The sequence below is a fragment of the Aythya marila genome (genome assembly GCF_965140915.1).
Source record: "Aythya marila genome assembly, chromosome: 3".
NCBI lineage: Eukaryota > Metazoa > Chordata > Aves > Anseriformes > Anatidae > Aythya > Aythya marila.
The window spans coordinates 15,314,202-15,340,325 of record NC_139044.1 but is presented as its reverse complement, the minus strand read 5'-3'; the positions used below and the strand labels follow the sequence as shown (position 1 = coordinate 15,340,325).

Sequence of the window (26,124 nt, the reverse complement as noted above, 5' to 3'; positions counted from 1 at the left end):
ACTAAAATACTCAGCATGCTTTTATTATTGGAATGCTTAGTGTGTCACCTAAAGAAATCAACAAAGGGAGATAATAAGCCTTGTCAACTGTTTCACAGTAATTACAGCCCTCATGATATAATTCAAGAAAATTGCAATATAGCTTAAGATAATAAAAAGTTGGTTTTTTTGTTTGTTTTTTTTCAGTCAGAAAATAAAATATATTTGTAACGTTTATGCAAGAAAGGGCTTATTTCAAAAAGGTAACCATCAGTATATTAGACACACAATCAAGTATAATAAAACCAAATTCTGTCAGTGTTCCATACAGAACATTGCCCAAATTTTAAACTGTATATTTTAGCTATGTTCTTCACACAAGCCTTACAGATTTTCACAAGGTTTGCCAGTCCATTTAAACATCATATATTAAAGTATTATAAAGCTAAAGACACTTCCTTCAAATATTGCCTTAGAGCTCTAGAGCTTTCAGATCAGCACATTTTAGTGTACTTACGGTCATTGCATAATGGTCCACTAAAGGAGGTCATGCTACAATCACAGCTGAATCCATCCCACTGCTGCAAGCACACTCCCTGGTTTGCACATGAATCCTCTTGGCATGTTGTGCTTGGGCCTGATGAGAACATACAAAAAAGGACTTGCACTTTGCCTTCCAAATAAATGTATTTCTCACTGGATCACATTAACTAGTTGCCAACATCTCAAATCAAATGAGCAAAGAGTTACCAAGGAAAACACACATAAACTTGCTGTTTTGTGTTTTTTGTTTCTTTGTTTGTTTTTGTAGCAGCATGTAATATTAAAAGGACGTTTTTGCTTTAGTTCTATGACTTATATGTCATAAACACATAAAAATGCAAGAACTGAAGCAGCTATATTCCAGGTACAGTGGGGATGTTAGCTTTATTGCGAGTTCTTTGTCATTCTCATCTCAGACCATTAACTGGCTAAACGTTTTCTAAAAACTTCAGTATTATTTTTCCTGTAAATACATTTCAACCAGCAAAGTCAGATGCCAGAGAAAGCAAAGTTCTGGGAGATGAAACTAAAGATTCAAACATAAGGTAAACCCAAACCAAACCAAAACAAGAAATTAATAAAATGAAGCTATGTTATACAGTGCTTTCAATCCCAGATATTGTTTTAAATTATTTAGGTCTGAAATAAAGAGAAGTTTGGCATTCTTTGGCATGAATGTTGGCAAGTACTGATTCACATGCTTCAGGGATCCCATGCAGATTCCTTTTTGTAAAGGGAAATGAAGAAAATCAGATTACTAATGAACTGGCATGCCGAAATGTGATATACACATGAAAAACAAACTACTCTATTTCTAGAGAATCATAACTAGACTACGGAAATATAAAGAAATTTTTAAAAGTATGATCAAAGCACTAAAGCAGTCACTATACAAAACATATTCAAGACTGAAAGCCTTTATGCAAACTATGCTGGAAAATGAAGGTTCATGTAGCACATTGTTTTAGAGGTGTGAAAGACACAATCTGAAATAAAATAACACACTTTAGTTCTGAAATGTACAGAGCATTTATTGCAGTAATCCAACTGTGCATTGGGGGTTTCAGTCTTGTTGAATACACACAGGGCTATCTACCTTGCAAATCAGCTTTCATCAATGCAACTTTGTCAGCAAAATAAAAAAGCAAAATATATTAAATGTTAGTAAGCAATATTGAAATGGCAGCAAACACAGAAAAAACATTCAGAATAAAGTGCATGCTGCTGTTAAAGAGAGAAAGAAATGCCATATAATGCAAACAAATTAATGCTAATAGCCATAAATCTTCAGGCAAGCCAAAATAAGAAAGCAGTAATTTGCCAGTATTTTACTACAAATATAATGGTTAATTGAGCTGATGACATGTAATGAAGGAAAATTAAAATTTTTTTTTTTTCCTTTTTTTTTTTTTTTTTCTCTCCTTGGATAGATATGAATGCATTAGCAGAATAAATGCATGGCTGAATCCTGACTAGCCATTTGTCATGTTGAGATACATCAAATTCAAGAATAATTAGCACTGTCATCCTCTCTGGTCTTTCTTTGTCTAGCCCTTTCTTCATGAATGGTGAATGAAAACTGAAATACAGATTATGAACTACTGGTTTCTGTATGCTCACACATACATATCACACTGACTCTTGACATTACAATGAAAAATTTGATTCTGGGATTATAAAATACTCCTACATTGTTTTGGGGAAGATACATCTATATCTATTTGAAACTCCTACTTCCAGTTACAGATGATGAGGCAAAAACTGTCCCAAATATCATATAAATCCCCTAAATCATTCTGAAGAAAGATATCCACTTAACCCTTCTTTCATATTACAGCTTCTTCAAAGATCTCAGTGCGGAATTTTCATTTGTTTTGACATTATTTTAGAAAAATCCAAACCTGTGTGGCTTAAGTCAGCTCAATGGCCACTTGCTTTAAATGAGGCCCTGCTTGAGCGCACCACTGAACCAGGACTTTAAAAGCCACCACTGTGATTAAGATTGGACAGCATATGCAGCATTACTTTTCAGGCAAAACTACTTTGTTATATTTTTCTGCTTTTCAAATAGCAATAACAGTATCCATAACACATTGGCTGCAGTATGCAGTCATAAGATGGTGACTTCCCTTTCTTAGGAGTTTTGAGCCCAGAAGTTTAAACATTTGGGCATTACATCACCCTTTCCTGAGCTGGGGATTATAATGACAGAATCCCATAGCTGACAAGACACTTACATTTTTTTCTCACCAGATTCTGCTACTCGGAAACTTTACAAAGATGAAGTGAAAATATCTGTAGGTGTTTAAAATGTTATATATTCATGCATTTATTTACACTTTAGTTATGCAATGTTAAGTTTCCTCATCATTTCAAAAGTAGAGCAAAAGTCACAAGGACTTAAAAGTATAAAAACTGCAGGACCCTGCAGACACATTGAAATATATGTATATGGAAAAAATACAGGTAAGATTTTGGTAAAAAGCAGGGTATCCTGCTTTTTAAAAATGGTTTTCTTAGCATTTTTGGTTTACTTATAGTGGTCATTATTCAAAAATTGCCATCATGACTGGTTTTAATGTAATATTTTTTTTTATTTTTATTATTTTTTAATTACAGGAAGCTTTAAAAAAAAGGAATGGAAAAGGACATTCTAATGTTTACGATACTATAATATTTATCATAACAAGTTTATATATTTATATATATATGTTACAAAACTAAACTATTTAGTAAATATTTTAATACACTCTTCTCAAGCACTCACCTTTTGATTCACATTCTATTTAAATATTCTAATTTATTCAGTCTTCACTACAGACTTTTTAATTGACTGAATTTCGTCTCTCATTTACATTTGTCTAACGTGAGGGCTTACAAGCTGTACATATTACACACAAAAAAAATATTGTAGGTAGCATGTACAATCTTTTTCTATATATCACAAAAATACATTCCACATCTCACTACCAAGAATCTACATATATGTTAAGAACTACTATGAACCTTTTAAATGTTCATTTAAGACATATTATATATGCACAAACATCCAAACAGTGCATTATTTTCCCAATATTTTAAAAATGTTCTTATATAATTCAGTATTTTCTATAATTCTGCTTTCCTTATAGTGTAAAGTACAATGGAGCTGACTACAGGAAAACAGGGCTGACATATCCTGGCTTTGGGGTTTACTGTTAACAATTCAAAGAGCTAGTTAGCATATTTCTAGTTGTTGGTTTCTACCTATTCTATCCATTGAAAATGTGTCAACAAGGTGAATTCAGCCACATTTAAATTACGTTCAACACTCAATGACAGAGAACAGATATCTATCTGTCTGTGGCCGAAATTTTGAAATGTAACCCTTACAACTTGCCAACAAAACCCTGTGTGTGGGCCTGCAAAAATATCCCAAAGAAAGAATTTTTAACATGCATTTATATTAGTAAAGTTATTGACAAATATGTCTTTTAAGAAGAATGCCATTATAGATAAAATTAATTAAATTAATTAGTAATACATCATGGCATCAAGCTTGACAGAAGAAAGATAAAGGCCTTTTAGCTAGCTTTTTTTTTTTTTTTTTTTTTTTTTTTTTTTTTTTTTTTACAATGGAGAGGTGTGGAATTCAATCTCTTGTGAGTCTGAAGAGCATCAAATCTAAGTGTCTCTCTTCTCAGTCTGAAGTATTAACAAAGTGCACCCTGTCTATGGGATGAGGGTTAGAGTTAGGTGATTTTTAGGTCCCCTCCAGTCTAATCTAATCTATGGTTTTATGATTCTATGACATATACCCTAGTACAGTCAGCTGTCTTTTGGACTGAGAGTGATGGCTTATGCTTTTTTTTGGAAATTATTTCTGCTACTCTGTGTGTCCTTAGATCTTTGGGCTCAACAACTCAGAACTTACAGACTACACATCCCATTGCAGCGTGAGATGCAAAACTGCTCAGCTCTAAGGATGGAGATAGTCTTGTATGTACACAGCAGCACAACTCTTGAGGCATATAACAGATTTCTAGGAGACAGCTAAATTTACAGGTGACTTTAATAGTATTTTAGGTGTCAGAATATTTTCTATATATCTGATCCACGGTCTTCAGACAAGAGACCAACACACAGGTCAGACAGGGGAAGACATGAAGTAAACGAGTAAAGTGGAAGGGTTGCAAGTTGTTAAAAGTTGTTTAAACAGAAAGATTGGAAGAGGTTATTTCACTCAATGCTACTGAAGATTTTTTTCTGTGGGAAAAACTTTTGACAGGGCAGATCTCTGAGAGGCAGTTGGCTCATCTGGTTTAACCATTCTGTTTGTATAAGATAATTTTGGTGTCAGAAAAAGCTCCACCAAAGAGAGCAATATTTGTACTGATTTTATTAAATGCTTGGTAGCTTTATTAAATTCACTGATAGCTGAGTTGTGCCACTGCTTTAAAAGGTGAGCTTCATTCTAGGCCTATGGCAATATTTCTTTGAACTACATAAAACTCATTTAGAAAATCACATTATTTCAAAAGAAGCTATGAAATTCATAATGGATTTAAAGTGTACTTTGACTCTTTAAAGGGATGGTACAGGCATGGAACTTAACTCACATCATTCAGAAAGTAGAATCTAATTTTCCAAACTCAGTGCAAACTGATTTATACATATTTTTCAATTGCTGATAGAAATACAGACACTAAAGATGCAGAAAAATAAGTTATGAAATGTGCATATATCTATGTTCTATCAATAGAACTTATACTGGTAACTAAAGGTAACAAGTAAAGAATGAGCAAGTTCCACCTTTACAAACTAACTGTAGGGACAGCAGAAGGTAAAATTTATCTGCCAGAAACTTTTGTCTGGTAAAGCTTGAGGAAATCTCACCCAGCTCTGTTTGGACAGTCTAAAATGTCTGTTTATAAACTTAATCAACTTGACACCAAAATCATCAAGATTCTAAATTCAAATTCTACTATATCATTTACATATTTTCTGTCCAAAGATGGGCACCTGAGAGAGGAGGAAATGTGTAAAAATAATGAACAGACACACAAAATTCAGAATTATGTGAATAAAATACCTATGTGGGGACAGAGAATTGATTTAAATTATTTCATAAAGAAAAGTAAAATAATGTGGAATTAAAAGACAAGATGAAAAGTTGATTGATTGATATCCCTAGTTTACAAATACACCTCTTCTAATTCTGTCCTGACTTATATTCCACAATAGTTCAGTTGTGTCAAAATGTGAGATAAAACATATTTGACTATTATTGACTTCAGATAGGAAGATTCATGACAATGCAAATCTCAGGGTTAAGCAAAAATAGAGAAAGTAGATTGATCTTCAAGAGTATCATATATTAGCCTTGAATTAATAAACACAAAAGGTCTACTTTAAAAGTGTCTTTATAAAGGACTCCATTGAAGCTAAATGTTATTGTTTCTATCATAGATTAAAATACATTGTAGAGTAAATAAAATACATGCAAAATATCTAGCCACTGGAGAGGGATGGAACCTACATTTAACATTTAAGAAGTTACTCATGTTCATCAATCTGTGCTGTAGAACAGGTATAGATGTACTTGTTCTCCGTAATACTAACAGAAACACAAGCTTTATATAAGAAAGGGTAAAACAGGGTAAATTACAAGCAGGTAAGATATTGCCTTTCCATGTGCATAGTGTACATATCAACAAAACTCGGGAGGGTTAGCACAATACTTGCACAATGATGTAAAAAGATAGCAGCATATTCAGTACCTTCACACCCTCTTTCTATTTGCCCATTGCAGAAGAGAGCATCTGAGATGAGATCAGGCAGCCGTCCATTCAAGTCAACTGATGCAAGACAGCCTTGAAATCCCTCTTTTGCATGCACCAGCTTTGGCAAGGACTTATACATTTCTTTGGCCACTCCTCCAATATACAAATCACCTGTTAAGCAGAAATAAGTATTAGCCACAGGTAAAAAATAAAAAAGAAAAAAAAGAAAAGAAAAAAAAAAAAAAGAGAGAGAGAAATAGCTGTAGAATCTTTGACCTGCACGATCTTCAAAAAACAATCTTCAAAATTTTTCTGAGATCTCTATAAACTTTCAGATTTTGTAGTACTTGCTCCCTACTTTGCTTCAAAATAATTTAATTCAGCAGTTTTCTGGATACTGTGAAAGCTACCTGTATACTTCATATTTGTATGACTTGTATGTAAGACATTGTAAGACATGTTATCTATGTGCCAACTCTCATATACAGGAAACACTGATCTGTTTCACAGCTGCAGATATAGTCACAGAATCTCCTTCTAGAAACACGTTTAGCACTGACACATATTGCATTCATATTCAGAAAACCAGACCCCAGATCATCCTGATTATGGATCCAGAACACCCTAAGTGTTCTTAAGGCAATAAGTGGAGCACGGAGATTGACCTAAAGCACGCTACCCATTTAAAAGCAGGCCAACAAAAACAGGTTTAGAGATACATCTGAGGAACTTTGGAATACCACTGTTAAGCAGCAAAATGACTGATCCTCCCCTCCTAAATGTGTACCCTGTATTAGTCATATGGGATCAGGGGTGGTTAGATGCCTTTAAAATGCCAGTTTGCCCACTGAGAATTGTATTACCAAAAGTACTTCTGATGGCTAACATATAAACATGACGGCTAACATATAAACAACTCTTTGTTGAACCTTAAGCAACTTAAGGCTGCAATCTGGTGCTTTCCTTCCTTTGAGTAATTCATAGTTCTGAGAGATAGATATCCATTCTTTGAATGGATGTAACTATAACTTTTAAACACAGAGGAGGGGACACTTTGTTTTGAAACAATTTATGCTGTGCCTTTCTTCAACACATTTTGCATTTCTGGCAGGCAGAACACTGATCCTCTACTTTTCAAGCCAACATAACTATGGTTTCCAACATCTTGCATGAATTTACTGTCCCATTCTCTTATCTCCTAAATCAGAAAAAAAAGCAGCTCTCTGCAAGATATTTGGAAGTGCTCTGAGCATGCCTATAGGCAAGCCCCATTGGATAGATAGGAAAAGGACAAATGAGCTTCTGAGAAGTGTTGAACCTGTTGAAGGAACGTTCTTATGGGAGCATCCAACTCTCAAGCATCAACTAGGGACAAAACTCTTACTCCATCTATGTATTAAATTCTCTCTAATCATAATTTGCATAATTTTTCAATAGACTATCTGAATATACATTATTGTCCACATTGCGCTTTCCAGCAAGCTCCCCAGTCTGGATGATTTTGGAGCCAAGGCTATAGGATGTACCAAAGAATATTTCTGAGTCACCTCAAATGTAAAATTATTCATTTTCAATACATTTACCAAGATTGGTAGGCAGATGTTATAGCAACAGGATGTAGAATGTCCTAGCTATCGTCATTACCGCATGTAGCTAATTTTAATCTCCCTCTTATCAGTATAAACTGTAGTCACACCTTTTCCTGGTTCTCCTGGCATACTCCTTTGCTTGCAAGCGAGTGCTCTTCAAGGCTGTTTGTAATGGCTTACATGTTGCATGCAAGGAACTGGCCTGAATCAAACAAATGCAATCAGACTGTGAAAAAAATTTAGTCAGTGCATATCAGCCCTACAACTCAACTGTATTTGAATTAGTGGAGCCAAAAAGCTTAGGAATATGCATATTATTAATCTCATAACATATTCAACAAAAAATCTTAGCGATCGTTATGGCATAATATAACAAGAAACCTCAAGCTTTCCCCTTTCACATACATTATATGAAAAATAAGATATTACTTTCCTCTAGAGTTTTAAGGTATAGCATAAATCTCAGAAACATGGTATTAGGCATAAAAGATTAATATATGGTGATCCATATGTTCCCACAAATGGGACATAATTCATTCACAGTAAAAAAAAAAAACTTCAGTATTTTTAACCATCTGTACTGGAAACACGATAAAATTTCTTGCCCCATCATAAAGGTTTTTTTTAATCTTTTCCTCAGGTGGAACATTTAGAAAGTAAACCCTCACAGGTTTCCTGAAGTTCTGTTTCTTTCAGTCATAGTTAGCTCTGAATATAGAGATAATTCATCTCAACTGATTGCAATAGACTAAAAAGAAGGAAACTCCAGAGAACAATACAAAGAAATTCATACCTATGCTGAAAGGATCAGATTTCTTCTCCTTGAAGTGTGTGCAATTTTTTTTTTTAAAGCTCTCAACATGTGTACTGTCCAAACAAACATTTTTATTCTTTGATCAATTAAACCTTTAAAACTGCAAACTTTCAAATTGATCCCCTGCTCATTCCTAAGATACTTCCCTCCAGCATATTGAGATTGATATATACACTAATATAGCAATTGTCACTTTTGATGAATGACAAGAAAAAGTTCTGCCACTGTGGAAGCACATGAGGATGAACTCAGAACATTCATTCTTGAAAATATAACAATGGAATATTATCAACTAGGTATCATATGCACAGCATGACACATCGTTATAGAATCATAGAATGACAGTCATAGAATGGTTTGGATTGGAAGGGACTGTAATGATCATTTAGTTCCAACCCACCTGCCATGGGCAGGGACACCTCCCACTAGACCAGGTTGCTCATAAGCCCCATCCAACCTCGCCTTGAGCACTTCAAGGGATGGGGTATCCAAGACTTCTCTGGGCAACTGGTTCCAGTGCCTCACCACCCTCCTAGTAAAGAATTTCTTCCTTATATCTATTCTACATCTACTTTCTTCCAGTTTAATGCCATTGTCCCATGTCCTAATAATACATGCTTTGATAAAGAGTTCCCCTCCAGCTTTCTTTTAGGACCTCTTTAGATATTGGGAGGCCAATATCTCTATTGGGAGACCTCTTCTCCAGACACAACCCCCACTCTCTCATCCTGTCTTCAAAGGAGAAGTCCTCAAGCCTTTTGATCATCCTTGTGGCCCTCCTCTGTACTTGTTCTAACACATATATATCCTTCTTGTGCTGGGGGCCCCAGAGCTGAACACAGTACTCTAGGTGGTGTCTCATGAGAGCAAAGTAGAGGGGGAGAATCACCTCCCTCAACCTGCTGGTCATGCTTTTTTTGATGCAGCCTAGGATAAAATTGTCTTTTTGGGCTGCAACACACTTTGCAGGCTCATGTTGGCTTCTCATGAACTAACATCCCCAGGTCCTCTTCCTTAGGGCTGCTCTCAATCCATTCTCCACACACCCTGTATTTGTGTTTGGGATTGCCCTGATCCAGGTGCAGAAACCTTGCACTTGTCCTTTTTGAACTTCATAGAAACATAGAAACACAAGGTTGGAAAGGACCTACAAGATCATCTGGTCCAACCGTCCCCCTATCACCAATACTACCCACTAAGCTACCAAATCATATGGTGTAGCACCTTGTCCAGGCGCTTCTTGAACGCCGTGAGGGACGGTGACTCCACCACCTCCCTGGGCAAGCTGTTCCAGTGCCTGACCACTCTTTGAGAGAAAAAGTTTTTCCTGATATCTAATCTAAATCTCCCCAGGTGCAACTTGTAGCCATTCCCTCAAGTCCTATCATTAGTTATCTGAGAGAAGAGGCTGACCTCCTCCTCATCACAACCTTCCTTCAGGAAGCTGTAGAGTGCAATGATGTCTCTCCTGAGCCTCCTCTTTTCCAGACTAAACAACCCCAGCTCCCTCAGCTGCTCCTCATAAGACTCATGCTCCAGACCACTCACCAGTTTTGTCGCCCTTCTCTGGGCACGTTGCAGGGCCTCTATGTCCTTCTTGTAGTAACGGGCCCAAAGCTGAACACAGTACTTGAGGTGCAGCCTCACCAGAGCTGAGTACAGGGGGACAATCACCTCCCTACTCCTGCTGGCTACGCTATTTCTAATACAGGCCAGGATGCCATTGGCCTTCTTGGCCATCTGGGCACACTACAGACTCATGTTCAGCCAAGCATCGATCAACACTTCCACGTCCCTTTACCCTTCAGAGTCCCCTATGAGAATGAGTGCTGGTGATCATGTAACTATTGCAAGCTGCTCATAGAATGCCTCATCCATCTCTTCATCCTGATTAGGCGATCTATAACAGACCCCCACCAAGATGACACCCCTACAGGCCTTTCCCCTGATCCTTATCCATAGACACTCAACTTTATCATTCCCAACTGGAGGCTCTTCAACATCAAAACACTCTTTAATATAAAGAGCCACACCACCACCCTTCCTTCCTTGTCAATCCCTTCTGAAGAGTTTGTAGCCATCCATCACAGTTCTCCAGTTGCGGGAGTGATCCCACCATGTTGCAGTTACTCCAAATAGGTTGTAGTTTGCCTGTTGCACAATCACTTCCAGCTCCTCCTGTTTGTTGCCCATGCTGCGTGCATTGGTGTAGATGCACTTCAGATGAGACACCTGCCTCATCCCAGCTTCATTGTTCCCCCAAGCACTTTTCTGGTGAGCCCTGTTTTATCCCCTTATCCCCTTCCCCTGTCATAGCTAAAAAAAAAATGTTTAAAGCTCTCTTGACGAGTCCTGCTAGCTCCTGCGCTAGGATTTGTTTCCCCCTTTGAGACAGGTGAGTTCCATCCATTGACAACAAACCAGGGGTCAAGTAAACTACCCCATGGTCAGAGAACCCAAAGTTACTGTCTCGACCCAGTCTCTCAGCCAATTATTTATCATCTGTGTTTTCCTAGTCCTCTCCGTGTCCTTCACCTCCCCCGAAGTAACAGAATGAAACACAACTTGCGCTCCCGCTCCTTGAAATATTCACCCTAAACCACTGAAATCTCTCTTCGCAGTTTGCAGGCTTCTCTGAGAGATTTCATCATTGCTCACCTGAACTATGAACAATGGGTAATAATAAGCGGGGTGAACCAGCTCCGGGAGTTTTCTAGTCATGTCCCTGACCCAGGCCCCAGGTAGGCAGCACACTTCCCTATGTCTCGGGTCTAGTCTGCAAAAGGAGCCCTCTGTTCCTCTGAGAAGGGAGTCGCCTACCACAACCACATTTCTTTCCTTCCTGGCAAAGGCAGTCTGCATGTGTGGACTCGACTGCCTCATCCTTGGTAACGTCTTTGGGAAGCCTTCCCCAAACCCATTACTTAGGAGGACCTGGGGATGTGAGGGAAGCAGAGGGGGGGTTCGCCCACAATGCTGAGCAGGGACCTTCTTCCAATCCTCCTCATCCGTCAGATCCCCCTCCTTTGCCTGACAGGGACAGGGCAGGGGGTCCACCACCAGCTGTGGGGTATCTCCCGGGCACCTTTCCCTCTAGCACACCAGGGAGCTACTCCACCAGTCAATCTCCCACTCACAGTCCCTGACGGCCCTCAGTCTCTCAACCTCCTCTTTCAGCCTTGGTGATATGCTGAGCAGACCTTCCACCTGCTCACACCTCACATAGGTGCATACCTGTCCCCCCCGCCGCCCCCCTCCCAGCAGCAGCAGGCTCTGGCACTCCCTACAGCCAGAGACCTGCACAGCCACAGCTCTGGACAGCCCCTCCCTTTGGGTCGCCACAGTCCTTTCGGGGCAAGCTCTCTGCCTGGGGGAGACCATGGCAAAAACTGCGGTCACACAGACGGCCAGCAGATAGGGTGGACTCGAAAGGGAGGAGGGACAGAACCCTGTGCCTCGCCGCACGAGGCAGCACACCCACCTCTGCAGCACGCTGTGGGATGGTTCTCGCCGCCCGCCCGGGGGCGTTTTCTATGCAGAGGGCGGGGGCGCAGCGCCCAGTCCCGCCAGCGCCGGCGGCTGCAGCTGTGCCGGCTCCGCGGCGGCTGGCCTTGGCTACTGCAAGCTCTGTGACACCACACAGCTTGGTGTGTCTTTTTTTTTCCCCATAACTTTCCTGACTTTCATTCATTTATAAAGGAAAATAGCCAATTTATATAAAATACGTTAACTGACATAAACAAAGATAGTGAAGAAAAGCATGAGGGAGTGGAATGCACCAGAAATTCTTTCTGACCTCCAGAGAAGCTTCAGATTTGCTGGAGTATCTTCAAACTTTATTTGAGAGCAGATAGATACTCTTTAATCCCACAACTCTTCTTATTTATACCAAGAGTCATTACCCTTTCATTTAGCGAAGGAAGATCATTTCCTCTCTTCATTGTTTTCTAAGGACAAAAATAAACCCTATGCTACAATGTTTCTCACTGGTTTGAATATTGTGTGCCAGAGGAATCACCTGGAACGCAAAACCCTCAGAGCTGCATATACAAACCATGGTAATAATAGTGCTGGTCTGTTACATTGTAAGCTCTGACTGAGAAGAGTTCAGCATGCTTTATCTATCTATCTATCTATCTATCTATCTATCTATCTATCTATCTATCTATTTTTACAGCTAATGCTGAACCTCACTGATACCTACAGGAGCTATCCTATTTACACCTCTCTTTTCTGATTTAGAGGTGACTTTTGAATTGAGGAATATGTGAAATTAACACAGAAGTGATTTGCTAGTTCATAAATGAACTCAGGTTGTCAATGTAGTCATTATTGGAATCACAGTTATGGAAAAAAAAAAAAAAAAAAAAAGTAGAGAACGCCATGAGTCACACAACTGTTGGTAAAACAAATGCTGCCAAATTCTTCTGTAATAACTTTTTTTTTTTTTTTATGACAAGTATCAAATTTCTTAAGAATAAGATCCTTGCTAATGCTAAAATAAAGAAATGTAAAATAAAGATTGAAGATGCTGTTCTAGATACTTATTTTCTGAATAAGTACAGAAGTAACATTATCTGGCAGTACTGACATTGCTGACAGGTCACTCCATAAACTTTTCTCCTTTTCTGAGTTGTGTCCCAACCCAACAATTCTTACAGGGTATGTCCTAATGGGCAAAACCAATTTGTTTAATTTAAGGATTACCATTGCCTTGCAGCAATGGGAAAGGGAATTATTAGCCACATGGAATGTATAAATCCAACACGCTCCAAAAGTAGACTTTCTCTTCTTGTACAGTTGTATTCAACTGTACTTCCAGCCATTCTCTTCATTTCTTTTCTTTCATTATATTTTTTTTTTCTGTCTTGTTTCTAACGTTACATTGTACAAAATCACTATTATTTCTAGGAATGAGAGTGCTTCTGCACTGTACTAGAAAGTGATAGTCCTGGCATAACATGTTGGGTTCTGAAAGCACAACATGCATTTCTGACATTCCTTTATATGACATACAAAAATACAAAGGAGTATCTGGCTGTGGTAAGGCTGAAGTGTCAGGCAAGCTTTTCTCTAAATATGCTATTTCAAAATGATCAAGCATGTAACAGCTTCTTCCCTGAGGCAGGCAAAGAGGATTGAAGATTGCAAAGACTGAGAAATACTGAAGGGGAAGCATAATCTTGAAAGAAAAAAAGTGCTTGCTTTCTTCAAGTTCTGCACAAAGCAGATGATTTGGTGTTACAAGATCAATTAAAATTGCTTTGTAGTGCCTTCTTTAGTTGCACAATTAATTACTGGGTGGGTGTCAATACAAGAAGACCTAGCTTATGGTATTTTTGAGTAAGCTGAAGGGTGCAAGTAAATCACTCTTGCACAAACTGAATAAACACAATTTTAAACACAATAAAGAAGTAACATCCCAATTTTGAATCAAGGGATGTTGTCTCAGATGCAAATGGGTAGCTAGATCCCAGATGCCTTTGACAGTCAATGCCTATATATGCAATGCCTATGCAAATAGGAGCTTATTTGTCTTTAATGGCCTTTTCCCAAATCTGACATACAAAAACACCTACCACTTACTTGGTACAATAGGCAGAGCAGGATGGAGGCTTGGTTTTCAGATGTGGAGTTTCAACACTTTGAAAAGGGAATTAGGCATAGAAGCAGAAAGGATAGGGAATTGCTTTTACAGTCAGAGTGTGTTAACTTCTCTATCCTTATCTACAAACAACACCAACATGAAAAACACTCAAAAAAAGAGTTCTGTTAAACTTACCACTATTGAAAAAGGTCTAATAAAATTCGGAAGGATTTTTATGTTCAGAACAGATTATCTGACCAGGAAAAAAAAAAAAAAAAAAAAAAAAAAAAAGGACTATAAACTATAATAAACTATAATGGACTATCTCACACTGTCTAAAGGCTTGGAGTGCTGTGCATGCCAGAGCTCGAAAGCCAGGTTCAACAATCCTGGTGTGAATGAGGACAAAGATGAGGACCTCAGGCCTTGCACAGAATAAATGCATATTCTAAACAGCAGATGAGTGGTGGTTTCAGAGTCTCTCATCACTTTTATTTTTGATCACTAAATGTTCACTTTTTGTTCTATATTAAAAAAAGAAAAAAAAGTTTTAAAAATTAAAACAAGTTGATGAACTATAGCCGTTCTTTTATGCATAAATAAAAAAGCCTGCTGTGATCATAACCCAAGTTATAAACTGAAGGACAGTTGACAAAGTCTTAGATGATACATCCACACAGCTTCTGCAGCACATACGCTCCAGCATATGGCATTTCAAATCTCCCTTTACAGTAGAGAATATGCACTTGCTGCACATTCACAGGACTGTTTGGTGCTAGAACCAAGCATTGCTGAATTTTGTCTACCACTTGCAAGGCATTTGAAGGAAGACATGAACATGTATACTTAGTTCTTTATATCTACTTATTCACTCATCGAGTCCATTCTGTAGCTTCAGTATTGATTTGTGGTCAAATTCATTTTCTTTTGATATGTTTTTTGTTCATTTTGTTTGTATGTTTTTTGTTTTTGAAGTGGACTTTTCAAATATTTTCCTCTGAAATGATGAATTCTATCACTTCTAGACTCTCTTTTGTCAAAGAAGGGAAATGGTGGCTAATTTACTAGTCCAGGTTTTCCTGAGTTACCTGTCCTTCCAAACGCTTTGGGTAAAAGGTAGTTGTATGAAGTGACAGGTGGCTCCTTCTGTCTTCCACATTCCCTGTACTGATAACCAATTAATGCAAAAGTAAGAAAATAATTTATGGATTAGGAAGTTTCTCCTTCAGGAAGGAAAACAGAAACTGATCTTTTCAGCCCGATTCTACATTGCTTTTAGCATCGTTTCTGAATACCTTTTTAAAGGTATTAAAAAAAAAAAAAAAAAAAAAAAAGGGAAAGAAATCACAAGCACTGAAATGCTAACACTTCCCCTCTCCCCGCCCCCCCCAGTCATCCTTATTGGCATATAGGACATACCGTAGTTATTTGTCTAGAGAATTAAATACTTCCTTCCTTGGCTGCTGTTGCTTATTCTTTTTACTCATTGTAGGCCCCCAATCCACACAGACAAAAAGACAGTGAAGACTAAGACAGATGATTAAGCTTGCAGAGCTTGATTTTTCATCAAGAAAAATTTCTTGTTACTAATTTCTACAGCAGTCCACACTGGAGATAGACCTGCTGCTTTACCTTTCTCCAAGTCTCCCAATCCCACCATGCAGTTTATATATCTGCATTTTCCACAATTGGTACAATTATGCATCTATCTAGAAAGTTCTTCTCATGCTGTTGCTATGTTGCACACTATTTTATATATGTCAGGCTCTGCCTGATGTGCACTTCTGCACTTCACCTCCTAGTGCTCAGTTTTCACTCCTATTACACTTTTTGGTCCTATTTAATTTAGCTCAATTCTTATGCAAGCATGCTAGATTTAAGAAAAAAAAAAAAAAAAGAGGTAAGTAAAGCTGCATGATAGAAAAGGGGTGGAGGTGGAGGATGAGGGCAACAAGAATGTCCTTGGCAGCTGAGTTTTCGATAGACAACAGCAGAGACACAAAAGGTATATGATTATGTCTGAACATTTCCCGAAATTTTTCCATGTTAAAATTCACCATTACCCTAGAAGGCATCACTCCCTTTCTCAAATTACATGTAATCTCAAACACAAAACTGTTATACAAAAACATTTTGCCTTTTCTCAACAGTAATAATTCTGATTCCCAGTCACTTTTTTTTTTTGTCCCAACCTCCACTCTCACATACTCCTTTTTTTTTTTTTTTTTTTTTTTTTTTTTTAATTTTCTTTGTCAAAATATAGGCACTGGGACTGAAAAAAAAGATTAAACAGATTTAAAACTGAAACAGAACAGTCTGCTTGTCCAATGGACTGTGAGGAAAGTTGGTGATGCATGTGAAACAGTAAATAATTAAATCTAATTGCCATATAAGCGTGCGTGGTAATCCATCTCCCACAGAACCGATGCTATATCAATTACATTGTATATGAGGAGGATGGTTGTGGTAGAAAGGTGAGGCATTCAAGCACATCAAATGTCCTTCATTTCTTTCCTGTTCTGACCATTTTTCTATATTGAATGCATCTGAAAAATAGACAAAATCTAATGAGGTGGGGATGTCCATGCCACAGTGTATTGGGATTTCCCTTCCTACAGTTATCTTTCTGAAATCATTTATTCACTCTCTATTTCAATAGCCAACACATGCTGTTAGGCAGAGTTTGTTTTCAAAATAGTGAAGAATTCTTCTTTCTAACAGGTAACCTGGTCCTCAGCAACATCTACAAAACTCTTCCCTTCAGGCAAGATTCTCCACATAAAGCTACAAGGAAGCCGACAGTGGTTAAATATGGTCTCATTTTGAAGGTAGGTTTACAGAGGCAAATATTTTATATTATATTACCATCCTCTTGATCCAGAAAATTACCTCCAGACTCTAAGGATATTACATGAGACAGTTTTGTTTTGTTTTGTTTTTCCAAAAATGGTCAGAATTCCCCAATTTATGGGGACTGTACTATACCTACGGTAGCACATTCTGAATACAAGTTTAGGGCAGGGAGGATACTAGGATTCAACAAATGTGCCCCAGAGAGACCCAGTATAGTACCTATGAATGCAGCTGGGGAACAGACAAAATTATCATTTTATCTGAGTTGAGACCATGATCTGATTACAATTTGCAGATAACAAAGGTGTCTTCCCACTTTGTCAGTGGGATGTATTTAAGATAAATATCTAGATTTTTTAGCATGTTTAGGATTATGTGTGCTTCCTACATTAGCCTTAGCATAACTTTTGCTTCATATTCCAGAAGGGCTTGAAAGAAACTCCACAACCACCTATGGTAATTACGTTCATGCTGAACAGCTGTAGGAACATAGGCAAATCTATCTACGTATGTTTGTAAGAAACAGGAAGAAGTGGCAGAAAGCAAAAAGTTTCTCTCACCATGGGGTGACCTGAGAGACTACTGCAATGTTTTTTACCTCACAGAACTCATCATAAACACCAGAGTATTTTTATTATTATTATAAATTATTTATTTAATCCAGAAGTACTGCAGTAGATTTTTCATTTCTTCCAATTTTATAATCTTGGAAATTTGGATACAATTTCTGAAAGTTTAGAATTATCAAAATTATTTACATAGCCTGGTAGAGAGCATAGCTGTTTTGAAGCAATATATGACAAGTTCCAAAGAAAGGCAGACAGGATTTTGCATTAGACCAAGTTGTCCAATTACATATTGTTAATCTGGCTGTATATATTTGCAACACAGGTTGCAAAGTCTAAAAGAACAGCTCTCAGTTTTAAGTTACATATTTTTCCTTGTGTACAGAGGCTGCTTTCTCAAACTACCAGGAAGACAGCAGCTGTCTGTATTCACTGTTGTCTACTCCAACAAGTCACATTAGGGAGATCTATTTACTGGTAACAGTATTCAGTATTTTGTATTTGAAACAGAATGTTTTTTTTCATGATCACAGCCCACTGGCAAGGTCATTACAATTAACCCGTGCATGCTTGTTTGAGAAATTTAAGCACTAGCATTAGTTCATTTAGTTCATTTAAACAAATCTGGGCTTATATATAAAATACTCATCTGTGCTTTTTAATAAGGCTTTGTTTTTTAGTTAATAAAAATATGAAGAACCACTGCCATTGAGAGAGGCCTTGTAATACACAAAGGAACATAAAATGCAGTAACAGTAAGAATGGGCTCAATATAAAACAATAGGAACAAATATTACCTAAAATTGAAATTATTTCAAATTCCATCACTGGAACAAGAAACCTGCTTTACGATCAAGGCTAATTTAGCTCAGTTTTGCATGGTTTGAATAACCTACTTTGACAGGCAAATGAAACATCAAATGAATTAAATCGCTATTATAAATCATCAATGCATAAGCCAGCCTAATAGATCTATTGATGATTTAGTAAATTACATAAGAAATTTTTAAGGATGAATTAACTGCTGAGTGAGTCTTTACATATGTGGAAATATAATTCAGTGCGTTTATGAAACCACTGTGTTTATACCAGAAATTAATGTGATTACTTTTCTTTGAGAGGCTTCAGAACAGGCTGTTTTTATATTACTGGACAAAAGCTCAAATAAAAAGGCAGATTTGTATAGCAGTACCAGCCATATCTCACAAAGGTATAGAGGAAGCTGGAAGCCAGTGAAGGGCTACAGAAGTAGAGTAAAACAGACAACAATAGATCTAGAAAGGATTTTTAAATATAAGGATTTTTAAATATAAAGAAGTTGATTCTGACTTAGGCTGTAATATGAATAGTATTTTGGTGGGGGTGGACACAGTGATACAGTAGAACAGGAATAACATATTGTTTAAAATGGATTCTAGAAAAAAAAAAAAAAAAAAAAAAGACATTTGGGAAAGCCATGTGAAAGAGAATAACAAAGTGTGAAAAGTTGAAAGTATCATGCCAGTTCAGAAAAGCAGGTCTTAAAAATGTATGAAATGTATGAAATGCTGTACAGGCATTAACATTAAACCAAAACTGTAGAGTTGGGAAGAAATTTTCTGTGATGGTAATTTTTGTTTTAAAAGAAAATACAGATAAGCCCAAAATCTGAATTCAGATGACTGCAGTTCATTCTGGATTATACAGTACATCTAAAAAGTTTGGAATAGGATGGGACACAGATGTACTGAAACTACAAATTTCCTAGAAAAGTGTGGAATATTTTACCTTTTCATCTCAATTTATAAATAAATGAAATGTAAAAATATCCAAATTTTCTCTGGGATAGTCATTCTGGGTGAATCTTTGTAGTTTTTGGTTTGTTTGCTTGTTTGTTTATTTTTGCATGTTTGCAATTTAAATGAACTGGGTGAAAATTTACTATCTCAAAATGGTGCCCAGGGGGGAAGCAAAATGGAGATTAAACCCTAGTATGTAAGTGTATACAAAGTTATGCTTGAGGATGTTGCTCCTGCTATTTGAAAGCAGCTTGTGTGTCTTCAAATATTTATCAAAATAAAAAAAAATAAAAAAATAAAAAAATTGCCAAAACTTCAGTCTCCCACACTACAGCAAGAAAGTGTGGAGGCAGAAGAGACATTCCAGATTTTGTAATACCTACATAGCCTGAATGAAGGAGAGGACTTTTATTTGGCAATAGTGAGGAACAAGAACATGAGTCAAATTCCACCTTCATTTGCCTTTTTTTGCCCCTTTCAATCTATTTAGACTGTAACAGCACAACATCAAAGTACAGTGAGGAGAATTTCCTTCACCAAACTATTTTGTTCTGTGAAGACCTTGAATTATAGCCAAACTAACCAGCTAAGCTATACTGAAAGCAGAACAGATAAACTGCTCATGAAATAGATAAAGCAAATTTGCTGTGTAAGTGCATGTTGGCAAGCTTGAACTGCAATGCCTTTCCTGCTAAATCTCATTTGTCTTCATGGGTTATCTGCTGGAACTGCACCTGAGTACATTTTGCTAATTTTCTCTGCTCAGAAAAACAACATGGTTCTTGGAATCCAAACACAGAACTATTTTCAATCTTTTACTAATTTGTCTCTAATTTATCATTTGTCTATCAAATAACTGCAGTAATTAAGCTGAAGAATGTAGTGCATGTGTTTCCACAAGTACTCAAGACCAGTCCACTGAAATTGTATCAGATGTTATGAAGGAAATGCATCTCTGTAATAACTGACTTTGTATGTTAAATAGCCAAGTTGCATACCCAGAAAGAAATGTATAGTGGAAATTTTCTCACATGCTTTTAAGACAACTGTCTGCTTTCCCAGACAACTGGCATCCTGTGCAAGCTCTACAACACAATCTGTCTTTGCACTGAATTCACTCTGTGTGTGTGTGTGTGTGTGTGTGGCATTTATGTGATTATTCTTTCCAGGATTATCTTGGATTTCAGCATTTGAAATCTGGTAACTTTCCAATTACTGAGGAAGGATGCAGATATCCTGAATTGCCTGTACACTTATATTTTTTGCATTTCACCTAATACTAACTTAAGTTAAACAAAATGATTGATATCACTAGCAGGAAGTAAAAAATTAATTTTTATTTGTTGCTAGTGCTAAAGTAATACTGGACAATTATATAACAATGTCTGCTCTTGTTGGTAAAGTTAAGTGTATGGGGTAAGTGTTCACAGCATAACAGAGATATGTCACCATAAGAAAAAAACTACATAAAATGGAAAAAAAGAAAAAGCTACATTCTGCATTTCAACTGAATGCAGAAGAAGAAGAAACAATAATGAAAGGTAATTTTTTCTCCTTTCTAGCCTGCTGGCTAAAATGCATGTTTGAACTCCCTCCAGAAAAACAACCAAAGTTCTCATGATAAATGCTGTGACATATTTAAAGAAGCTGACTGTGCAGAATATAATAGAATACATTAAAAAAAAAGTAAAATGAAACATACAACTATTAAATGACAGAGGTTGAGGACCTATGTATGCTAACCCAGTTTGAGGAAGATGCTTACTATATATCACTGTTTGAAAATGTCAGGTTTGTTATTCTTTTACTAGCCATATTTCCTGGATGGTGGAAATCAGCAATTGTGAAAATCAGAAATGGTGAAAATCCACAATTAGAAAATCAGCATCTAATGCAATTCATCTAATACAATTCCCACTTCAATTCTCAGTATGTTTTTTCATGCTCTTCAGGTGTTTTGTGTTTTTTGTTTTGTTTTGTTTTGTTTTGTTTTGTTTGTTTGTCTTGTTGTTGTTTGTTGTTTTTTGTTTTGTTTTTGTTTTGTTTTGTTTTTTTTTTCAACTGGAATTCAAGGTTAGAAAATGCACCAGCTATGAGTACTTTTTTACTTCAAAAGGGTAAAGCAAAAGTAGAATTTTCAAAGTGAAGAAAACAAAGGAATGTTAGATTTTGTAGGTTATCCTAGCTGGTGAGCTGGCTCTGTGAACGCAAGGCACAAAGCAGCATATTTCATGAAATAACAGTGCCCTCTAGTGTCTTTATTAAGCACATTGTACAAACTTTAAAGCAAAGCAAAGCAACATACCGACACACCACTTCAGTTTGAAAAAGATGTAGAATAAAATGGCTGTGGTACCTTACTTATCGGTTCTAATCAGGATTATTTTTTCCATTTATGTCTACTTAATATACTGAAAAAAAGACTGTGCATATGTATAAACAGAAACAGTACTTAATGTTGCAAAAAATGGGGAAGAAATAAGTTATACACTTTCTCTACAATATCAAAAATCTCTCTGAAGTATCACACTGCCTCAAGAAACATCGACTATGTTTACAGGAAAGAAAAAATGAGAAAGAACATGGCACAATTTTCAAGTACAATTTTGAGAATGGAGCATGAGCGATCCAAAAAGCTTTAATTTATAAACCAAGCATTTCTGATAAAAAGGCTCTTACTGAAGACTATGAAATATCAAGATACAGTTTTCCTAACAATCTTAATAGCACTTTCAAGTGAAGCAAACATGTAAAATATCGAAAAATCCAGAATAATTACTAAGGTTAGCTCATTATCTGTGACTCAGAGGTAGATAAAAGAAAATTCAGCAAGGAACAAGCTCTTGATAGAATATTAATGTCTACTTTGAACATCCCAGCTTTTGAAATATTAAATTTTCTTTGACTGTTAGAAAATTTTGGTTTTCCTAACAGGAACTTTTATAAAGCTTTTTAAAATATATGATATTTTTTTCATGTGACCAGAATGTTTTTTCTTATGTTTGATTAAGTAGGCAGTATTTAAAAAGTATACTTTTTCAGTATAAATTATACTTTCCTCTGATGGAAATGAGCTCTTCAGAAGCCCATCCTGACAATTAATTACTATTACTTGTTTTAAAATACATATATGAGTTTGGTTATCCAAATAGATCTTAAGAATCTATCTGGACCTATAAAATGTAGTTTTAGATCTACAGAACAGTTTATCACATACTGCAGTTGAAATTACAATAGATATTTAAGTATGTGTATATAGTATATAGTTATATATACTTATATAATACATGTTATATAATACACAGAGCAACTTCTATTTATAGCTGACAATTTCTTTAGAGGACTGCCACATAAGATTGTTTTACCTATCACACGTTTTATTATATAAAAATACTGCATCATATTTATTTCCCAATAAAAGGTAAGTTTTGTGTGGAATAATTAACAATGGGAACCAGGACAAAATATTCCCCAAACCTCTTACACAGAAGTCATCAATTCTCCAAAGCGTATTTAGTTATATTGTACAGCTTGGGCTGTGGTTTCTGCATGTCACTTACGTAACTTATGTTCACATGAAGTCAAGCCTTCTTTGTAAGGTTTTTAGAGCTCCCTTAATACCTCAGTCATCTTTTGGTATGATATTTGTCCACTCTGTGTTCTTAGATTTTCTACATTTAAAGTTGAACCTAACTGTGCAGAACTACTACTGAATTGGCATTGTCAGGCTAACAAAATCTCCTCTTGTGTGGAAATACAAATTATTTTCAGATTTAATTTTATCCGGTATTACAATACATGCATGACTTGTTCAGGTTATCATTCTGTAATGATCCTCACTGTAGTTTATACAGGAATTACTGTACTTACTTTTCAGATCTAAATTTCTGGCTCCTGCTGTGCTCTGTGTTGTGATTTTTGTGTCAATCTTTACAGTGTGGAGGTTGTTGGTATCTCTTGATATCATCACATTATGCCACTGGTTGTCATTCAGAGGTTTATTAGAACTTCCTTTGATGAGATTTGCACCATTTCCCAAGTCAAACACATAGTGTAAATAGCTGGGAAAATAGGAAAAAAAATGGAAGTTTCCTTTTCTTTACATATCAAGGGGACACTAATTATTAATACATCTTATATTTTCTATTTCCTTGTACTTCTCAGTAGTACTGGTAAAAAAGGAAGATAACACTGAATGTCAAATGGGCAAGCAACCTTAATTCAGAGAAATCACTGGTCATTTACATGAACTGAGATGAACTCCCAAGTTTCTGGAAAATGAGGAGAATTCCTTGTACCAACACGTACGTACATACATACATAGAGAACAAGAGGAAGGCTATCATCTAATGCTTCTTTGGGTTAAACGTTATAGAAATTATGTGTATTATTTAATTTCATATTTTTTGGGCATCTATTTTTATCTGAAAGAAAAACTCATATGAAGTTTAACATGAGAAAACATTCATCCATCAGATATACCCAGTCAGATAAAGATTTGTATTCTAAACTTTCCATTGTCTTTCTCCTGAATATATATACTTTTTGTCTAGAATGTTTTTGTCATTAAAGTCATCCATACATACCCTTTTACTAATTCAACCACAATGAAATCATTTCCATCACCGCTGTTATAAAGTATCAATCCATCCAGAGAGGTTGTTTTGAACTGGAAAAAAAGGTGCATAGAGGTATATGCTTGTAGTGTGGCCAATGCAACATAACTTGCTTTTGTTTTAAAGGTTACAGGGTCTGCTATGATGTTTCTGAACCCAAATCTTGCATTTAGCTCACAATAATCGATGTCTCCATTTTTACATAAGTCAATGTATGCCATGCCATTAAATGTAAGGCTCTGCAGATGCCCAATGAAATTAGAAGGCACAGAAGACAGGTAGCGCCGTTCAGTTATTATTCCTGTTTCTATGTTGTGGAATTCCAGCCGTGTGTGGTCACCAGCCATTTGACCTTCAAACAGTAAAAAGAAAATACATGTTAGCATTTGAAATGGGAAGTCAAAAAACACATCACATGATTAAGTGTCTGCAAAAAAAAATCACACTTTTCAGAATGTTCAGGGCAACCCTTGACTCTGAAGAAGATTTTTCTAAGTTCATTCAAATTACTGTTAAACATCTGGGAATCTTTCCACCAAGTTTTTTTCTGTTTGGATAAGGCCAACAGCAAGCTTTCTAAACTGAAGAACAGTACCATAGTATATACAACTGCCAATAAAACTCCACACTTTGGCTACAGTTAATTGGATAATTGATTTTACTATGAGCAAGAGCAATTAGTTAACACAACATTAAGCATACAAGGATCAATCTAAGCTAAAACTACAATGCTAGATTTTCACAGAATAGTGTAAGGGTCAGAGGGGTTTTTCTCCATGTGTTTTGCTTAAAAAGGCATGATTTGATGGGAATAAGAAAGGATTCCTGTTTAAACAGTCCTGAAAATACCTGTCCTGCAAGGGTAGATAGAACCTTCCTTGAAAGCTTTTTATCATGGGGACAAACCATGGGTGAAGGCAGTCACAACCCAAGAGATGAACAAAGCTGAAAGTCTGCAGTAAGGGATATGCCAGTGTCTTTTGTAATCCTGAAAATAGCAAGGGATTTTATTACATCAGAGAGGAGAACACAAGCAAGCCTGACAATTACACTTGGGTCCTTCCGTGTTGTGCATAGACAAAAGTCTAAAATTTGCTGACTGTATAGCTAGCCTGAAGAAAAGCATCAATGCTGCCACGGCACACTGTGTACAGTTCAGTATTTAAGCTAGTTATTAAATTACTTATCCAGCAGACCAAAATTTTGTCCACTGGAGAGCTCCCTTTTCTAACAGTACATAGATTTTTTTTTTCTCCAGGCTCATTTTAAAGAAGCGGGACAGTACAAGGAAAATTCATCAACACATTGTACAGGTCTGATGACAAAATTCCTTTCATTACAAATCAATTTTACAACTTAATCTACGGGCTAGATTTGCCTGTTCCTTATGATTTTTTTGGTCTCATGGCCATTTTTTTGGTCTTTTGGCCTACAAAGAGGGCTAACAGCAAGTTGGAACAAATACTGGCATGAAGTTGCTTTATAATGTTCTTTCAGTTGCACTGCAAAGTGTTGAAGGCCAAGTTCCCTCTGTTCTGTCCTGTATGTACTATTTCAATAGAAGAGAGTGAGCTCTGACTTAGACTGGATATGCCTGCAGCAGGCTCAGACTTTCATAGCTTTTATAAGTGTCTGTGTATACGTGCATGAACAGAACAAGTATTAGGGCAAGATGAATATATTTGGGTTTTGCCCAGTGACATGGAGTCACAAACTGGTTCAGTCACAGCACAGCGATAGGAATACATATATCACTAAAGTTAGAGTGAATAATACCTTAATACCTTTCAGACCCCCCCCCCCCCCCAAAAAAAAAAAAAAAAAAGCTAATAATTTATGTTCTTTTTTTTTTCCAAGCAGGATGCATTCCTTGTAAGATATGACTTCACTGATAGCACTAAACACCATCAGCAATTAGTAATCATACAGGCTGAGCAGTGTAAGAAGTTTCTTAATCCCCAAGGACAGCCTTGTTGGTGGCCTTGTTTCCAAACATTCCAAACTTCATTTCTAAACATGTTTGTTCCCTCATATATT

The 26,124-nt window shown here is 36.6% G+C and overlaps 1 protein-coding gene across 1 annotated transcript in view; it reads right to left on the bottom strand.

The window, feature by feature from the left end:
* Positions 1-26,124, bottom strand: part of NRXN1 (neurexin 1) — a 715,037-nt gene that overhangs the window by 354,799 nt on the left and 334,114 nt on the right. Inside the window, exons 10-13 of the mRNA XM_082756025.1 lie at positions 24,058-24,439; positions 23,342-23,532; positions 6,282-6,455; positions 497-616 (exon numbers count right to left, since the gene is read on the bottom strand). Of these exons, the coding sequence (XP_082612151.1) occupies positions 497-616; positions 6,282-6,455; positions 23,342-23,532; positions 24,058-24,439 (867 nt within the window). The remainder of the gene's footprint in view (positions 1-496; positions 617-6,281; positions 6,456-23,341; positions 23,533-24,057; positions 24,440-26,124) is intronic.